Source organism: Colletes latitarsis, chromosome 7 (genome assembly GCF_051014445.1).
Source record: "Colletes latitarsis isolate SP2378_abdomen chromosome 7, iyColLati1, whole genome shotgun sequence".
NCBI classification, from domain to species: Eukaryota; Metazoa; Arthropoda; class Insecta; order Hymenoptera; family Colletidae; genus Colletes; species Colletes latitarsis.
Window position 1 is genome coordinate 9790213 of NC_135140.1, and position 19259 is coordinate 9809471.

Here is a 19259-nt window from a genome sequence, read left to right on the forward strand (position 1 = left end):
TTAGTCTATAAGGCTTAGTTTAATAATAATATTGTCAAAATACCGTCATCATCCGCGGTTCCCTGATCGTTGGGGTCTTCCACTAACACAGCATCGCAAAGAGGTATTTTTCCGATTTGTGGAACAAGGTTCAAACGACCGTCGTCGTCCGACTGACGCGTAGTTAATAACAAATGATTGGAAAACAGGAAGCACTGTCTGATTGCTTCTTTATCGCTGCTACTTTTGCCTCCGAACGTCGCGCTCAATCTACTTCGTGCACCTTTTGGCTTATCTACGATCTGGATAAGCGTACCTGAAAGAAACAAGGATACATTAACTCGAGAAATATCGGAAATAAATTCACAATGCTACTGTGAAAATTAATAGTATCAGAAGATTTCCTGTAGCTCCAAAAAATATATCTTCAAGACTGAAAAATAATCCATTTTCCAGTTACTCATATTAAACAACAATGATACTCGAACCTTCATATTATTATTAACTTAGAAAATAATTGTGAATCTCCAAACTGTTCGATTTATATTTTTAAATTTATGTCTTCGACTCTTTTAGGAAATTTTTAATTGAAAATACAAATTACCTACGAAATAAAAATAATTTTTAGATACGTTAACATGTAAAAAAAAAATTTAATTTTTAATATACAACGTAAATATACGATGTATATTTTATTTACGTTAAATAAAATTTCTGCGTCTTAATTAACGAAAGGTAGAAACTCGTTTAACAATCAAAACAACAACAATAACACAGGGGAAATACAACACCAAAGTACCTAAATTTCTTTGATCCCTAACAATACACTTTCTTCGTCTTCATGGTCCCCGATATAGTATTTAAGAAATGTAATTCGTTTGGAACCGATGTCACCCTTATTACATTTTCCAAGCACGCTCAATTTTCACCGATCGAACTCCAAAATGGAGCTCGAGTTTCTGTTTATCCACCCGTTGGCATTCCAACCTCGTAACGAGACAAACGCGGACAGAAAATTTCGAAAAATTCAAAAATTCAAAATCTTAACCGATGAAGAAAGGAAAAACTTTTTACTGGTAGGACTTTTCCTGCACACTACGAGCGGCGAAAGTATGTTTGCATGGCAGCCATGTGATACGGTACCAAACATGAGGGACCCAGGGCCGTGTCAAGAAGCGTTTTTAAACACGAGACTCTTGCATTTTCACTAAAAAATTTCCACTTGAATTTTATATATTCTCCAACGTACTGATCTGTCAATGGGTGTTTTTCAAACATAGATAATCGAATGAAATTGTAAATTTAGTTTGTAATTAATTTAATATTCGATTAGACTGGCCCAAGAGCAACTGAAAAAGTAGTGTTCGTATTTTGATAGACATTTCTGTGATGCTATTTTCTGTAATTGTTTAACGTTTTTAATAATTCGTAGGTAATCGTTCGTCGTGAATTCTGATAAAATTTTTGAAAAATTATTATGTGTGTCGCGCCTCTGTCACATCCCTGATAATTGTTCTCGCGCATGATCAAACGGATTCGGCGTAATTTACATGTGCGCGAAATAGAACCCCATCGATTCCGAGAAATCCAAGGGCGCGCTTGCGCCTCTGGCCACGAATTTACGCTTTTCGTCAACTTCCTGCCGGACCTTCGAGGCAACAACGACCAGCTCGACCGAGGTATTATCGACTGTAAAGTCTCTCATCGATTTCAAATCAATGAAAATTTTTTTACCGATGTTCACGGTAAAAGGGAAAAGCACGTTTCTGATTGAAGGAAAGAAGAAACTTAGCGACAACGGAATTAAAAAACCATGAAATCAGTATTGACTATTAATATATAGAATGTAAAATAAAATCAATCGATACATATGTGCTTGCACTTCGATTCGATATAAAAAAAAAAATAGAGAAATAGTATGAAAAATAAATTCTGAGTCTGTTCATCCTCAAACTGCATTATTATTTTGAAATTTGAGAAAAAATTCAATACCGAAGAGACATTGAATAGGCACAAATGAGGAACCGAAAATGTTTTCTATTAGATTTCAAAAACAAAGTTATACAAATATTGCCATTGTACAATTTGAATGAAAACTTTCCTTTTGCCAAATTTTTCGGCAATTCTGAATGTCTTGTACACTAATTATATACCTGAATATTAGTAGTAGTTGAATACCTGTTAAATATTTAAATCCCAGCTCTAATTTAAATGCACCCCCAATTCTCGTGAAATAACATTTATAGAAACGTAGAATAGGTCATCATAAGCAAGTTTTGGGTTACATTACTTATGTCGCCTCACCGCAGTCCCTTAATTTAAATGCTAACGTCGCGTTCGTTGCAAACTTTACTCACTTTGCCAGTTTGTAAGAACTTTTTACTCCCCTTTATGAATATTCACTATCCGCCCCAGAACTTTACCAATACATTCTGCTAATCGTCTTCTGCGCTTGCATGATACACCTTAGAACACAAAATATACAGGGCGCCTCACAAAACTGGGTCAAACTGTTAAAATAATAGGAGATAAAAAAATTTCAGCAGAAATAGTTTAAAACGATGTAACGTGGGTCGTCTCTGTAAGTGAAAAGATATTTTATGCTCAAAATTAATACTGAATACGAGTGAATAGGTACGGAAGGAATATTCAAGTTAGAATAATAAAAGTTCATAATTTTTCGTTTATAACAAAAGAAAAGAGAGATGAACTTGCATTATAAAAAATTTAATATTTCTCTATTTTCTATTATTTCAATAACGTGGTTGGCTCAGTTGGAACACCCTGTATACACCGACGAAAGTAACAAGATTGCTCACCCTGCCTGACGAAAACTTGATTTACGTCCAGTAAAATGTCACAGCCCTCGACGATCATCCTTTCCACGGCCAAATTTTTCCGTAAATTTTCGGTTTCGCTGACCTGAAAAAGCACGCACACGTGAAACGAAAGAATAAAAAATTAATGTTTTCTCTTTCGAATAGTCAATACTTTTGATCGATACCTCGTCGTTCATTTGCTTCGACAAATTTTCCAACTGTTGCCTCGCATCTTGCAAGCTTGTACGTTCCACGTGCTCGAATGGAGTATGCGCCAAGAGCTCGTGCAGTGTAATAATATACCTTGGCACCTGATTAGATATTTTAAAAGTTAGAATTTAAAAAACTCCGTTTCTATAATTGTAACTACTGTTTTATTAGATTTTCTATTTTGTCTGTAGATTTGGTTATCGTACAATTTTTTTACAAATAAAGATACGTTTAATTTTAGAAGCTATTTTGAATATTAGAAAACCGTGAATTGGGCGTGCATACCTGATTCATAGGATATGTTAGAAAGGTTTCCAGAGAACGTCCTCCGCAAGCAGGCTTGTTCTCCAATCTAGTGAGCAATATTGCGAACGAAGGTAGTTGCTTGCACCTGGTCAACACTTGAAGACTGTAGTGGTGATTGCGGACAAATTCTTGATAAATTGACAACATTGGTAGCAACATGTCGAACAAATCGCCTGAAATAATCGACGAGAATAATCTTTAAACTGCAAATCACTTTTCCATATTTGTCAATAATTATTAATTCATAACAAACGCTTGTCTACGTTTTCTTGACGCTCATTCAAGTACTAGAGAGTATAAACATAAACATTTCAATTTTTATTTAAGCGCAAAGTCCGATCCGGCCTGTGTACCCTATTAAGACTTTTATCAAGGTACAAATCTAGACTTTTAACGAGGTGAGTCTATATTCACTCGTATATCCATACTCTTATACTATGAGAAGCAAAATTAACTTCATAGGAATTGTTTAACTGTTACAAGTGTAAATATTTACAGGCAAATTATTGTAAATATATTTTTTTGAAAATCGGTGAGTAGTTAATTACGAATCATTCTTCTGACTGTTATGCAATGAAAATAAATGCATTCGCATGCTCTTAATTCAATAGAAGTTACAGCATTTGATGTTCAGCTGAGTTTTATTATGTTTCTCCGTGAATCAACTGTGTTTTTGCTTCGTGCAATTAACGATGGCTTACCTAAAACTAACGTGGGCCAATTCTCCATACGAGATATGAGACCCTTCAGGAAGATTTGATGGAGAAACAACAACGTTTCGCTATTCAGGAATATACTGTTCACATCCTCGTGGCTACAAGGTGGTTTCTTCGAGCTCGCAGCCATCTTGAAAGGCCTCAGGAAACAAGTGACTAAAATCTCCATTTGCTCCGCGTATTCTTCCTCAGCCTCCACCATTTTAAACACCAAACTGAAACACAATGAATATTCTGAATCTAACAAACTTGTACTTCATTTCTCAATATAACCTTTAAATAATTGTAAAACGAAACAATTGTTTTTCGTAAATATCTGCCACACTGTTATTAATTGTAAATGCTAATGTTAATTACAAAATGGTTGAATACGTGTTTTGTATTATCCACAATGCAGTCTGATTTTTAATTCGATATAAGCGCAGACATCGAAGGTGATCGTTTCGAATTATTTCTAAAATAAATTCTAAACCAAATTCCAGGGAAGAAATTTATTCTCACCTATTTCGCTTTCGCATACTTTCCGCGTGAGGGCTTTTTATGTACTGCTCGACGATTTGTTTCCAACGTCTACGGCACAGCCAGCCCCGGAAGAAGCTTTGAACCTTTTTAATTTGTTCTATCTTCAACGATCTCTCGGCCATATCTTGCGATACCAGTTCTGATAATCCTGAATCGAATCCCCCGTCGCCAAACAGCGATCCTGGCCCGATGCCTTGAGACATGCACGTCTGAAACTCCGATCTCATAGCGTGCGTTACGGACGTCAGTCTACTCTTTTTCTTTATGGAGAACAACTGTGGAAATAAAACACCGCGATTCGAGCATGGAAACATAGTTCGAACTTATTTTAAAAATCCTGTTCACGGCTAAATATTGAGAATAACAGAAACTGAAAACATTACCCTATGTTTAGGATAATCCAGAATTATAGCTATCCTTTCACATTGTAATTCAACAACCAAAATGGTCGCAGGAGCAATGCAAAATCCAGCCTAAGATATAAAATGAAATTGTACATTTTTTCTTTGTCGAATTTTCAAGTTATTGTAATAACACTTTATTGTATCAAACCTACGAACATATGCTGTTATTAATCTAATATAATTTTTTCATAACGATTCGAAATACATGAAATTTCAGGGGAATCATTCATTCATGGTCAGACATTATATTTTCGGTAAGGAATTTTTTTCTCGAAACTGGGTAGGATTTCGGGGGTATGTCTATTCACCAAAAATGATTGCAATTGACTCCCTCAATTGAAAATAATTTTTCCATGAATGATTTGAAATTTTTCAACTTAATTTTTGAATAACTTTTTATTGAAACCTCAATCAAGAAATTGATGTTTTGATTTTCGTCGTATTTTGGCCTTTAGAATTTCCTATTAAAATTTTTTCCAAGGATGACCTAACACCCTGTATATCGTTTCATAGTTTTCACTTTATTGGCAAGTGAAAAAACACTATTTTCTGACTTACTTCCGTTCGAAGCTTCTTCACTTCCGACGCTAGATCTTCACACTGCCGTACATATTGAGATTTCTCCGTCTTCTCGCTCTCGATGATCTGCAACAGGTGCAAATGTTTCTGCTCGAGCTTCTCCTTTTGCAGCAGCAACTTGTTGAAACTGTAATCAACAATTAAATAGTCGTTGAAATAAACAATGCATTTTTGACAAAATTTGTTAGCATAACTTCATGCTAAATATATTTTTGTTCTTCGATGAAAGACCTTGGGCATTAAAGGGTCAATAAAAACTTCTCTCTATCATTGGTCAAAGTAAAACAAACGATTATTGAACGAAATATTCAAGTAAATCTAATTATTCTTTGCACTTTTCGTCGGTTATGTTTTAAGGGTGTTTGAAAAAACATTTCTATACCTCTATTTATTCGTAAGAAAATCTTCATTTATTAGATCTTCATAAATATTAATCTAAGGTTCATTTCTGTCGATCATACGTAATTACGTACACGGAATATTCCATTTAATTTTAATATTCGAGACATAGTATATAAAATACCGAACACCCAATATTTTTCGCGCAACTGGGAATTTCGCAGAGAGAATAATGAATAGCAATTTCATGGAAGAAAAAATTGCCTAAAAATTGTTCGACTGGAACGAGATAGCTTCGTGCAATTAATTTTTGTCGCGGCTCCGATCGCGTTACGAACGTTCCGCCCCAGGTGGACGAAGTCGATTTCGCGGTACAACCATGATTCATTTGCGATACCGTCATTTAAATTATTCCACTCTTGAACTCTGAATTATGTACGGTACAGTTACCTGGCTTCTCGTATGGCATCGATCCACGTTGTACAGTCGGACTCCGTGGTTGCTTTCAGCTCGTATTGCCTTTGATTTTCTCGCCTATAGGATATCGCGAAACAATTCTGAAACGATAAAAGGACCTGAATTAGTAATGCTGAATATTAGAGAATAAATTTTAATCTCTTCGCGGTTGCTGGTCCCCTCGTTCACACTTCGCAAAATTTTATTCGAAACGCAATGTTCCAAAATAACAAAAATATTGTAAGAAATAATCAAACGAACTTGCAGAAAATAACAGAAAACTCACAACGCAACGAGTTATTACTTTTTTCAGGAATAAACAATTTCTGTATAGTGTTATATTTATAAGTAAAATATTTTAAACCCAGGGAAAATAAAATACTTAACGCTGATGTCTATGTTTGAGTAGCAAGAATAAAAAAGTAAACATTGGCGTCTAAGCTTGAATGGGAGAATCAAAATAATAAATTTCAGTATTAAAACTGTTTCGCTATCCCCAACGATTGGTAACAATTGTAAAATAAAATGAAAGAAATTTACTAATTGTAAACTGGTGAGAATAATTAATTCCTGGTATCGTGGCTGTACAAGAGAATAAACGATGTAATAAAATTGCCAGCAAACGTCGTTGCAAGCACGATTCACGTGCCCCGGGCTTAGGTTGACAACCTCATAAACCGTCAGCCATGGACGACGAGCAGACCCAGTCGCTATTCCCAGAATTTACCACCAACAATTTCAGGAATTCGCGACTAGTCGTCCTTAAAAGGCACCTGCTGTCCAATCAATCAGAATAACCGGACGATACCTTTTATCAATTCCCCTTTAACGTCCACAAACAACGTATCAGGACTCCAGGAATCCCCCGATACCCTCTAGCGCGTGCAACGTTTGATCTAATTGCAAAAAAAATAAACAGGAAACCACGCGTATTTATCAGATTCGAACGTCAGAAATAAATTTTATCCAGATAACAACAAATTATTCCATCGAAACCATTTGCACCGACAGTTTTCTCCCAACGGAATATTAAACGAAACATTCCGTGTTTATCGAACTTTATTAACATGGAAATGGAAACATAACACGGTTTCGAATTGTGTAAATTGTTCGAATGTTCCGATTACTGCTACTCGATTAGGAAATATTTCGTTCGGAGATATCCACGCTGACGAAGAAGATAACTATCGAAAAATGGTTTGTTAATGAAAAAATGAGTCGAAAAGGAAGCATTAAATCCTTTCGTGCGAAGCTTCGTTTTCGAGAAAATTGAATTTGAAAGTGAAAGTGGAAATATCTAGTGATGGTCAGACTTGGACGCTCAGTAGAAGTAGAAACATCGAACATTGGTCAGACGCGACAGGCAAATCGTATTAAAACTCGATTTTCTGGGAAACGAAGCATCGTATGGAAAAATTTTATTGTATCATATTTCTTTGTGGTATTCTAGTTAGTTAATAACATATTCTAAAACGCATTTACGGATCAAGCTTAGAGTATAATCACTACTGTTATCTAACGCATGTGCTTTAGTGTGATCTTAAGGATAAGTGATAACGTCAAACGCAATTCAACGTTTTATTTTGTTTGTTTTACTATCTCAAGTACACACAGTCGCTCTATAAAATTCCATCCAATGAAAACTCAATCACGAGACAACGCATAGAAGCGTTCCATCACATTCTTCAAAAAAGCTGTATACAGGGTGTTCGGCCACCCCTGGGAAATAATTTATAAGAGATTCTAAAGGCCAAATTAAGACGAAAATCGAGCACAATTTGTTTATTGAGGCTTCATTAAAATTTTTAACAAAATTATTGTTAAAATTATTAATAAAATTTATTTGATACTGTACTGAAATGTTGTCTAATACTTTTTTGTAAGTATCCATGAGCTCTATTTCTAGACTAAATTTCATTGAAATATACTCACTATTGTAAGAGTTATGGTTGTTTGACAATTCGACTACTTTTGTGGGGTTTTTCTCACTTTATAGAATTAAGGAACGACTTTTCGAATATTGTTAGAATTTCTAAGTACTCATGACTAAAATACGCGTTGTTTGCAATTCGAAACAATAAAATCGTCCAATTCATTCAGAAGTTATGACTTTTCAAACATACGCATGAAATCTCAGGGGATTAAGTACGAAATTTCATTTAGAGTCAGATATTATTTTAAGTGAAGATTTTTTTTCTCGAAACTGCGTAGGATTTCGGAGGTATGTCTATTCACCAAAAATGATTATAATTGACCCCTGCAGCCAAAAATATTTTTTCCAGAACGATTTGAAACTTTGTAATTTTGTCGAAAAATCTGTCCACCATCCTGAATTTTTTTCTCGAAAGTACGTAGGATTTTGGGGGCATGTCTATTTACTAAAAATGATTGTATTTGACCCCAGAACCTAGAAATAATTTTTTTAGAACGATTCGAAATTTTTGTTTTTTGTCGAAAAATTTCAGCAGCTGCCCCCTGTCGATTTTCCTTCAAAATTTGTTTTTAATTTTTAGTAATTTTGTTTGACGTCCTACAGAAAAGTTGTCTAATACTTTTTTATAGGTACTCATGGGCTCTACTTCAGAAAAAAGTTTCATTGAAATATATTCACTATTATAGGAGTTATGGCTGTTTGAAAATTGGACCATTTTTATGAGGTTTTTCTTATTTTGCGGGGTCAAAGAAGAACTTTTCCATTATTTTTGCAATTTCTACATATTCTCCATCAAAATACGCGTAGTTTGCTTTTTTAAACATTAAAATCGTCCAATCCGTTCAGGAGTTATGACATTTTAAAGATTCGCCTGAAATTTCGGTGTAACATTTCTGGCCAGAAATTATATTTTCGGTAAGGAATTTTTTTCTCGAAAATGCGTAGATATTCGGGGGTATGTGTAATGACCAAAAATGATTGAAATGGACCTCTGCAACTGAAAATATTTTTTTCAAAACGATTTGAAATTTTTTTTTCGCCCAAAAATTTTTTGGTCGGTGTGGAACTTTAAACATTAATAACTTTTTAACGAAGCCTCAATCAACAAATTAGTATTCTTGATTTTCGTCTTATTTTAATCTCTACAATCTCTCATTCAAATTTTTCTCGAAGTTGGCAGAACACCCTGTATATTATGAAACCTCTTCGACAAAATGAATAGTTTATCATTTAAAAGGTTCCTATTGGTTGTTAAAATTACAATGAAATGCACAAGGTTTCGAAATTGACAAGTTCGATATAAAGAATGTCGAGTATCGCCTAATTGTTAGGACTCGAAACTTGACGAATACATTAGATTAGAAAACTTGACGGGAACGTTAAATTAAACTCTTGCTGTCGCTTCTATGATAGATATCTATTTTCTCTGTAGACTGGTAACACGATCGAAGCATTACTGGCGAATATAGCAAGTCACGGAGTCGGAAATGAAGGGTCGAGAGTAATACGGCCAGAATCCCACGAGCGCCTTGCAAAAAGCTGAAGAAGATAATCGATGAATGTGCCTCTACGAAGACTTCTTTTTACCACTTTTGAAAGAGTAACGATCCCCTGGCACCGTAATCCTCTTCGTCGTTGCAAGATATTCCGCGGACGCAGTAATGACGCGCAGGAAAAGAGCAAATGTGTTAAAATTCCCCACTTTATTTATTTACTTATCGAATCTGCAACCATGACATTTCTGGAAAATCGTATCGTCCTCTATTGTCTCCATAACAACAGACTTTGAATGCATTGTCAGTATTCGATATTTCAAAAATTTCAAAAATTCTTTCAAAAATTTTTTTAAATTGCTTAATTATTTGACTAGATGTTAATACCGTTCTTTTACATTAATTGTTTATTATATTATTATAACTTATTTAGCCAAGCAATCGATTGATCCTTTATTTCTAATTGTTACTGAACAGTTGTTGATAATATGCCACAGTATCATGATTTTATTACCTAGTTAGGTGTCAACAGTTTATAAGAATCGTCAGCAGCATTCAGGCTGCCAATTAACAATATTCAGAGAATTTAATTTTTCACAAAAGCACTCTAGTTTCTGTATCAACCCTGCAACCACTTAGACTTTAATTAATTAAAGGTGCAATCAAGTTTTATCGGTCTTCGGTGTCTCTGAATCAAATTACTGAACAATTCTCTTCAATTTCCTGAGTTTGCATAGAATTTGGTAGAGTACAGTATTTTTCGTACACATTCATATTTATATTTTACAGTAATTATGTACTTTGGTTGACCATAAACTTGCCAAGCATTTCAAAAATTTTCATTAAAATAATGTCATCTTGGCTGGATGTAATTTGAAATATTCGATTTACCTTTCGATTATTTGGTTACTTGTCAATAATTTTTTATTTTTAATAGATTTATATTCAAATGGATCTCCATAATACAAATATTCTTGTAACAAAATTTTGAAAATTGTTGAAAAGCATTGTGACGTATCCTGTTCAACTTATATTTCACTACAAATGAATGAAATTGTTTCAAAGTATCTTTAAATGTACATTTAAGATTATAATTAAAAATCACTGTCCTTAAGAATCACTTTTGTTTGTTAGAAAATATAAATAAATAAATTTTACTTTTAATATTCAATGTACTAAAACTATCGAGTCACTTTATTGGAAAAATAAGAATAACACATTGCTTCGAACATGTTTTTAATATGTCCGGTTCGACGGAAACGAGATTTTTACAGTCAATGAAGGGCAGAAAATTGCCAATCGTCTTTCGTTTCCGGTACTGTCGCAGGACCATCAAACGCGTGGACAACTTCTGATTTTTAAGGAAAATTGGGTTGCGAAAACTCGGTCAGCTGCATGATTTCTGTCATATCAGTACGTCGACGATGTAATACGACTATCGATCATTTTTAAATTTATTTTTATCGATACACTTCTTCCGTTCTATTTATCATAACGCAAAATTCTAAAATTCTTCCCTTTAAATACTAAAAAAAACAAAAACCCCATAACAAATTCTCTATTTATCATCTCTAAGTGGATATTGCAAACGATGTTCTCTGACATTTGCAAATAAATAATTCATAACGCAGAAATACATAAAATTTGAATTCGAACAGTCGATTTCAAGCGAGGCTGACAGAAAACTAAAATTTTTAATCGTTCAGTAAAATATTAATAAAATCAATAACATAAAAATTATATTTCCTTTGCAATGTAATGAATAAATAGGTGTTGATTTCATTTCAGAATGTCAATTTTTTATTCCACATTCGTCGAGTGACCAAACCGTGTTTGAAAATGTTTGTAGAAAAATGTTCTACGCATTTTTCAGATGCTCTGCGAGCTCCAAAGGATTAAATCTCTCGCGTGCAAACGTCGTGCAGATGCCACGTGTCGTTAAACGTCAAAATATCCACTCTTAGAATCCCGTTCGCTGGCATCGCTCTTTTCCCAGCGATCGATAACCCAGAATAAACATTCGCTTGATCCTGTACGTTCTGTTCTCAAACACTTGTCGTTCATACTCTGTTGCACGGTCCACAAAGGATTGCAGTAAGTATACTATTGCATTCTTCAGAGAAGTGCATATGGGAATCGCGAAATCGCTTTGTACTTTCAGCGAGCTACTTTCCCCGGATCCAATCTACAAAAGAAGGAGACGAACTGTCCGATTTCAATCTTAATGTGCTTTTGGGGAACGATAGAGATCCCTTTTGGTCTATGTAAAACATTAGGTGTAGATACTCAATATTTTTTAAGATATAAATAATTAAAGTGAGACGTATCCTGAAAAGGACTATGAATTATAATCGACGAAACATCGATGTATTAAATGTACTGATATATTTTTCACGTATTATTCGAATGTAATTTCCCTCACAATCTCCAAATATATAATTTCTTATTTCGAAACGTTCTCTGTCGTCGCCAACTTGGACGATGCTCGCGTACATCAATTAAAATCGAGCACCCTTGGATAAAAACATATCATTTCTGGCTGATGGACGAATCAGAGCTGCCCAGCTGGCTGAATCCTGCAGAACCAATACAGCAAAAGATCGAACATCCACAAACAGTCGAGGCTACCCGACGGGCGAAGAAATTGAAGCAAAATGGCCAGTGTAAATGTTTAACCAAGGCCAGGGAGAAAATAGTTACTCAGCTGGTGGAGAGCAAAGTCTCGTAGGGATATCATTTATGTCAACAACATAAAGAGTAGACGACCCGGGAGCAAGTTTCAAAAAGAAAAAAACAAAACAGTATTTCTGTAAGCTGACAAGCTCACTTTTTGAAAATGTGTACACGTTCCTGTATATATCAAAGAGAACTATTATGGATACAGCTTTTACCTCTAATTAGGATCCTTTTCAGTATAAAAATATTAATTTAAATATAACTAGAAATTATTAAAGTGGAAACGTAGAAGAACATATTGAAAATTTTATCAGAAAAAGTACCTCGTAAGAATGTAATGCATATATTTAATTTGAGTAAAATTATTGAATTCTATAGATAATGAATTTATACATTTTTTGTTAAATACGTTGGTACAGAAACGTGGTTCAGTTTTCTTCCTGGAAAATGTGTACACGTTCCTGTATATATCAAAGAGAACTATTATAGATACTGCTTTTACCTCTAGTTAGGATCCTATTCAGTATACAAATATTAATTTAAATATAACTAGAAATTATTAAAGTGGAAACGTAGAAGAACATATTGAAAATTTTATCAGAAAAAGTACCTCGTAAGAATGTAATGCATATATTTAATTTGAGTAAAATTATTGAATTCTATAGATAATGAATTTATACATTTTTTGTTAAATATGTTGGTACAAAAACGTGGTTCAGTTTTCTTCTCTTTTCTAAATAATTTAATTAAAAACGACACGAGTTCAGAGTTCTACAACTTTCTGTTTAGTCGAGAACGATGAAAATATGAGCATTACGAACGTGTATGCGTAAAAAATCCCCAGAAGAAGAATCGAAAGGATTAACGAAGGTTGTTTCCGTTACTTGTGAAAAGTCAAGACAGCTATAAGAGAAGAAGGTAATCGACGTTATGATACTACGAGAATTTCGTGACGTTTGCGCTTGGCGCAGGATTACCAGTGCCACTCGTCATTATTGAGGCTGAATATGGGATTACCAGTGCCACTTGTCATTATTGAGGCTGAATATGGGATTACCACCGTGTATAACTGTAATTCGCCTGACATAACACGCAAAGGGAATCGGAACGGAGATTAACAACAAAAGCTTCAGAAGTGCTCACCATTTCGGAGAAAGCGTTTCTGTTTCTGCACAATAAAACTTGGCGTTTGAAGAAGAATCTTTGTGCAAGGAGGATCCGACAGCCAGTTAATTGGGCGTCCTTATTAAAATTGTATCAATTCATCCTTGACGTTCTGTCTTTCATTGGAACATCGAGAAATCGATTCGTCGAATCTATTTCTATAATAATCACAGACCCTTTAAACGTTACTTTTAAGGTGAAAACGTTTATTAAATTAATAGAAAAAATATTCCACGTCGTGCAGAACTCTAAACTAGAATTGTATCGAATCGAATGAATCGTCGTGTGAAATAAGCAGTGGCTATAAAAAATAAAAGTTGAAAAATAAGCACTGTTTTTTGTAGGAACTCTTGTACCAGAAACGAGTGATCTTAGACAGGATTTAGAAAATGTTGATTTTTCTGAACAATTAAAAATCGTGAGCTTTATAAGGTAATAATAACGTTGCACAAATTTAATTATATTCTCAAATATTTACTTTATGATATCCAATTAATAGTATGACTTTTTATTATTATTATTATACTTGAAAAAAATGTAAATTTTCAATGATGCTAGAAATTAAAATGTTTATTTCACAGAATAATCATTCGATTTCATTTGTTTCACGAATTTTGAACAGTTTGGTGCTTTCAAATTCGTAATTTGTACAATATGGAATATTAATTGTTAATCCGATCGACTGATTCGTGAGGACCTACTTGACAATGCAGTTATATTTAAATTGGGAATTAATTCCAGTTAAATTTTGATTTTTTGAAAACACAATGTTTTTTTAGAAACACGAAAATGATAAGAACGAAAGTGCTTTCGAGAAACCTTGACCATAACTTCCGCATTTTCGCAATATATCACCGGCGTAACACTATTGTTGGAGAAATGTTTGCGTCAATTTCTTACAGCTATTAATGCGCAGGAAGATGAAAAAGAACAAAGCGAATTGCCTTTCAAATTCTGCTGACAAAAAGCTTTATAACGTTTAAACTTTAAAGGAGCAAATTTCAATATCCTTTACAATTCATAAAGAAGTCGATCGATGAAATTTTAATTATCGAGACTTTGACGTATCGAATTCATGAATATTGCATCGCGAAAGAAATAATACTTTCTTTGACAATGATATTATCTAAATACAAAAACGATTGAAATAAAATTTTTATATTAATATTTCAATGCCATTAATTTTATCTGTTTTAGCGAAGCAACAATAAATTTGTAAAATGTTAACTATTGCATAGCGTAAGTTAAAAGCTTCAAATAAATAGAAATCTGGAACTATGGAATTATTGAATCGTTCATAAAAGGTTGAACAAAAATAGAAGTTTTCTATCTTATTAATAAAAATATAAACCGCGATTTTCTACGTTTGTAAATATATTCAGTTCGAGCGAGTCGAGTGCAATTTTTGATTACTTCAATCCGAAGAATGAAACATAATTAACAATATTACTTCATTATATAAATTCGTTTAATTCCTGCTTTAGCCTGGTATTTTCAATTATTCTAATTGATGTGTGTGTAAGCTGAAAGCATCATAAATTATCTCATGTGTTATCGTGCAGATGGTAAATCAATAAATGTTGTTTAACTAAAGTGATAACTTTGAATTATTTTTAAATGTTATTTAATAATACAAATATTTTATTATTTATTTTTTTTAATTATTTTCACGTTTATTATAAATGTAATACTATCCACTTTGTTATGATTTTAAGTTCCTTCTTGAAATGCACGTGCTTTGCTTGTAATTTTAAAACTATGTGGATTAATTTGTGTAACGTGAAGAAAGTGGACAAACAGAATGGAGCAACAACTATGAAATCATTTTTAGAGTAGTTTAATATACCTTTGGCGAGAATCGATGAACACGGTGAAACGAAATTTTCGTTTTTCTCGCATTTTCTATGAATATTCACAATGTTGGATGTCAAGGTGAATCGATAATATACCGTGGTGTTATGCTACCTTTTTTTGTACAAAACAACCTTATCGAGTGCTAGAAATATCCGACCAGTTACGAGACTTTATCAACTGCAATGTTTCTTTTACAAAACAATATTGTTTTTTAAGGATCGTCTCTTCTTGGAATTTATTTCAACAAAATATATGCAAATTTTAATAATTGAAATAATATAGAAGAATAAATAAAATACTTATTATTTTTCTTCTATAAAATTCACTTTCCATCTACAGTTTTGAAATTTTTTGAAATCTCATTCGTTGCATATCTGGTTTTCAAAATCGTAAAATAGCACGAATATTGATAATGTGAAAAATAATTTAAATATTTTATTACAATTAAATTACATTAATAACGTACACTGTAAATGTTATATTCAATATGTTTGTGAAAATACCGGTCCCTTCAAATAATTATTAGCTCCAAATGAAAATAGTTAATTGTGTATTCGTACCTGTTAAATCAGCTAGTTATAACTGTACATTTCTTAAAGTGAAATATTACTCTTACCGTAATTTTTGATACATTTTTTAAAAAGTTTCTATTTTTTTTTAAATTCGAAATCATACTGCCTCATTAGAAAAACAAATTGGGTTATGTCAAGAATTAATAAACGGTTAATTTTCGATATCAAATGATCAATAAAAGAAGTAGTAAGAATGTAAGATACTCTTTTTATTTTTTAATCTAGAAACTCTCAAAATAGTCAAAATTAAATGATGAATTTTAGAGAATTTCACATAAAATAGACTCCACGAGTATAAATATTGTGGGCCACGCGAAACCTATAAAAAATATGTTCTGAAACTGAATTAAAAAATTTACAGAAAACTTTTAATAAAACACAAGTCTAAAATATGTCAATAGAATTATACTTTATGCAATTTTACAATATGGAATAGTGATACACAACGATGGCTGCTGCTATACGATGATTACTATGATCGTACTTTGTTTTCATTCACTGCTATGTGTATCAATGCTACGTATGGCTCAAAGTCTCAGTGTCTCATATTTCTACCTTATCACATAATCCCAGCTTCTCCTCTATCATCTGAAACCGTGATACGAATGTTCTGTGATTTCCCTGGATGATCAGTCGACTTATTCCACGAAAGGAGAGGAATTAAAGAGCGACTTTTGTCTGAGCAACGATCACTGATACCGGTAGGCGTCTGTCGCGATAAGAGACAAGCATCGGCGAGGAATATTGCGCGCTTTCGCGGAGTAAGCTCCCACGAGGAGCTTATTCTTAGCTCGAAACAGAATCGATTTATCCCTTCTGATGCCGGCTGATGCTGTGCCACTGCGGCCTCCGAAGCGACCGCGGGAGAGGGATAGACGGAAAATAGAGGGCAGAGGGAAACAGAAACCGAGAGGAGCCAGCGCGTGGAAAACGAGAGCAGGAAAAGGCTACGGGAAACCGGAGAATCGTCGCAAAATAAAGAATAAAAGTTACGGAAACGAGCGAAATGAAATCTAATCAGCAGTTTCACGAGCTTTAACAGAATCCGATTTATCATAAAAAAAAACGTTATCCAAATACTATGTTGGGCTTAGAATTAATAATAATATATATTTGGAAAGACATACTAAGACACACTGTTGTTGATTGCTCTCGAAACTTTATCAAATCAAATCGGTCCAACAATTCGTTTAGAAAATATTTTAACTTTAAGCCGGACACACTCTTTACAAACTAGAATTCTATGAGGATTTGATACTACACGGACTGGCTCTTTTAACCTAATTACAGGTATTCTAAATTGCAACGTATGTATTTCATACGCTATTTCGGCAACAAGACAGAAGAAGAGGACTCGAGACTCTTGAACATTAAGAAAATTAAATTAAATAACACTTTGCTTATTTCTTACTGCGTTTTTCCCTGAATTTTAAAGAATCAATTTGTTTATTATGATTAGAAACTCGAGCGTCAAGTTCGCTGATTTCATGTCTTTTTATTCAAGAGAATATTCCATCGTTTCGACTTGTCCTAACATTTTGGAACACCCTGTATAGAACCGTGGTTTTTAAATACCCTGGAAAACACCCCTCTAATTGTGAAATAAAGTGGAACTGCTTGGCGTCCAAGATTAATGGAAGATTAAAAATGATACATCAAAAGTGTACTCCAAGTTATTAAGCTTCGACGATAATTGCATTAATCTAAAGTTTGTATTATTTACATCTTTTTAAATTAAAAGTTTCCTTTTGCATCCCCCTTTTGGGTTACAAAACCGTGTCGTAGTAAATTAGCATGGTAGGGTGCTAACTTTTTGACCCAAATAAATTTTCATACTTTGCGTACATTCAACGGAGTGTTTATTGATTATTACGAAAATATTTTAGCGTTAAAAATGAGTGTGAAAAATATTTGTCGTGCGCTCGGCATGCGGATATTAGAAACCAAACTTATTTCTCAAATTTTATATAATAAAAATTAACTGTAACTTATCAAGTGACTATAAATTATTTATATTTTAATATTTAAAATTAATATTATAACATATCTTCCTACAAGTTAAAAATACATTTTCAAATTCATTTTCTAAGTCAAAATATTGCACTATTGTGCATTTTAATAATTTAAAATCCTCAACAGGTACCCACGTAGGAAATATTTATAACAAATTTATTTTTAAACAAATTTAACAAGCTAACATTTACTCACGAACGAAAGAAGTTTTGTTTAAAGTGACTTTAAACTTTGATTTTCGAAAACGAGATACTTCGACGTTGCGCGTTTCTATAATCTTATAACTTTAAAATTCGATATTTCAGTGGAAACTTTTCTTTGTTTCGAGGTTTTGAATTCGTATTTCACGTTTGTCCACTTAGCCCTGGTGCACTTGGTATAATTCCAGTTGAAAATGCAACTAAATGGCAACGTTCATGATCATCGAACTTGAACTATATACATATAATTCGAGCCATTAAGTGTAGTAATAACTCTGTCAAGTTGACTTAATGCCTCTGTTCCATTTCCACTCTAATTTAGTTTACTGCCGCAACCAGAGACCGTCTTTTGCGTGTTTAGCATTAAGTCATAAACGCAACGGGAACACGTGCCGCTAGTTAGCATCCTTAATAACGTTACGCGAGGACTTTAGCCGTATCAAGCCACTGGAATACTTATCCCTACCTCCTGATCCTCTACAAACCGATTGACTTCCTTCTCCCGGATTTTCTTGCAAATTATCACTGCGTCGTTATCACTGTTTCAACAAAAGATTGCTCGAATTAACGTATAATACCTAAGAAACACGATATACTTTAAATAAAGCGTTACAAGCTATAGTATTTAAATTTTCGCTTTAATTAAATCATCTAGGAACTTTTGGTGCGGCTGTTGGGAGGAAAAATGGCAGCCTTCTAGATCTTTCAGTCTTTTAATTCCACATTTTTGTTTGTTATTTGGACATCAGTTGTCGAACTAAATAATATTTACTCGAGCCATATACTTTTTATTGTGCTTAGTTGCACAAGTTTATAAACAGAATCGAAATAGCTTAGAATATTTGTCCCTAGACCTATTTGTAGGTTAGATTTTTATTTTTCACTTCGACTTTGTAACTATATGCCACAGTAAAAAGAATTGATTTAATTGGTAAAAAATGAAGCCTTTTTTATCAATAACTTTGTAACCTTATAACATATTATATTTAGTAAATAAAATTACCTAACCTAACCTCAATTGGAA

At 33.4% G+C, this 19259-nt stretch overlaps 1 protein-coding gene across 4 annotated transcripts in view; it reads right to left on the reverse strand.

Annotated features, from left to right (window-relative positions):
• LOC143343592 (ras-specific guanine nucleotide-releasing factor 1) overlaps positions 1-19259 on the reverse strand; it is a 74085-nt gene that overhangs the window by 14001 nt on the left and 40825 nt on the right. For all 4 annotated transcript variants that reach the window (XM_076768636.1, XM_076768634.1, XM_076768635.1 and 1 more), the window contains exons 5-12: positions 6325-6431; positions 5515-5662; positions 4532-4827; positions 4016-4245; positions 3294-3487; positions 2984-3109; positions 2799-2901; positions 44-295 (exon numbers count right to left, since the gene is read on the reverse strand). In XM_076768636.1, coding sequence (XP_076624751.1) covers positions 44-295; positions 2799-2901; positions 2984-3109; positions 3294-3487; positions 4016-4245; positions 4532-4827; positions 5515-5662; positions 6325-6431 — 1456 coding nt within the window. The remainder of the gene's footprint in view (positions 1-43; positions 296-2798; positions 2902-2983; positions 3110-3293; positions 3488-4015; positions 4246-4531; positions 4828-5514; positions 5663-6324; positions 6432-19259) is intronic.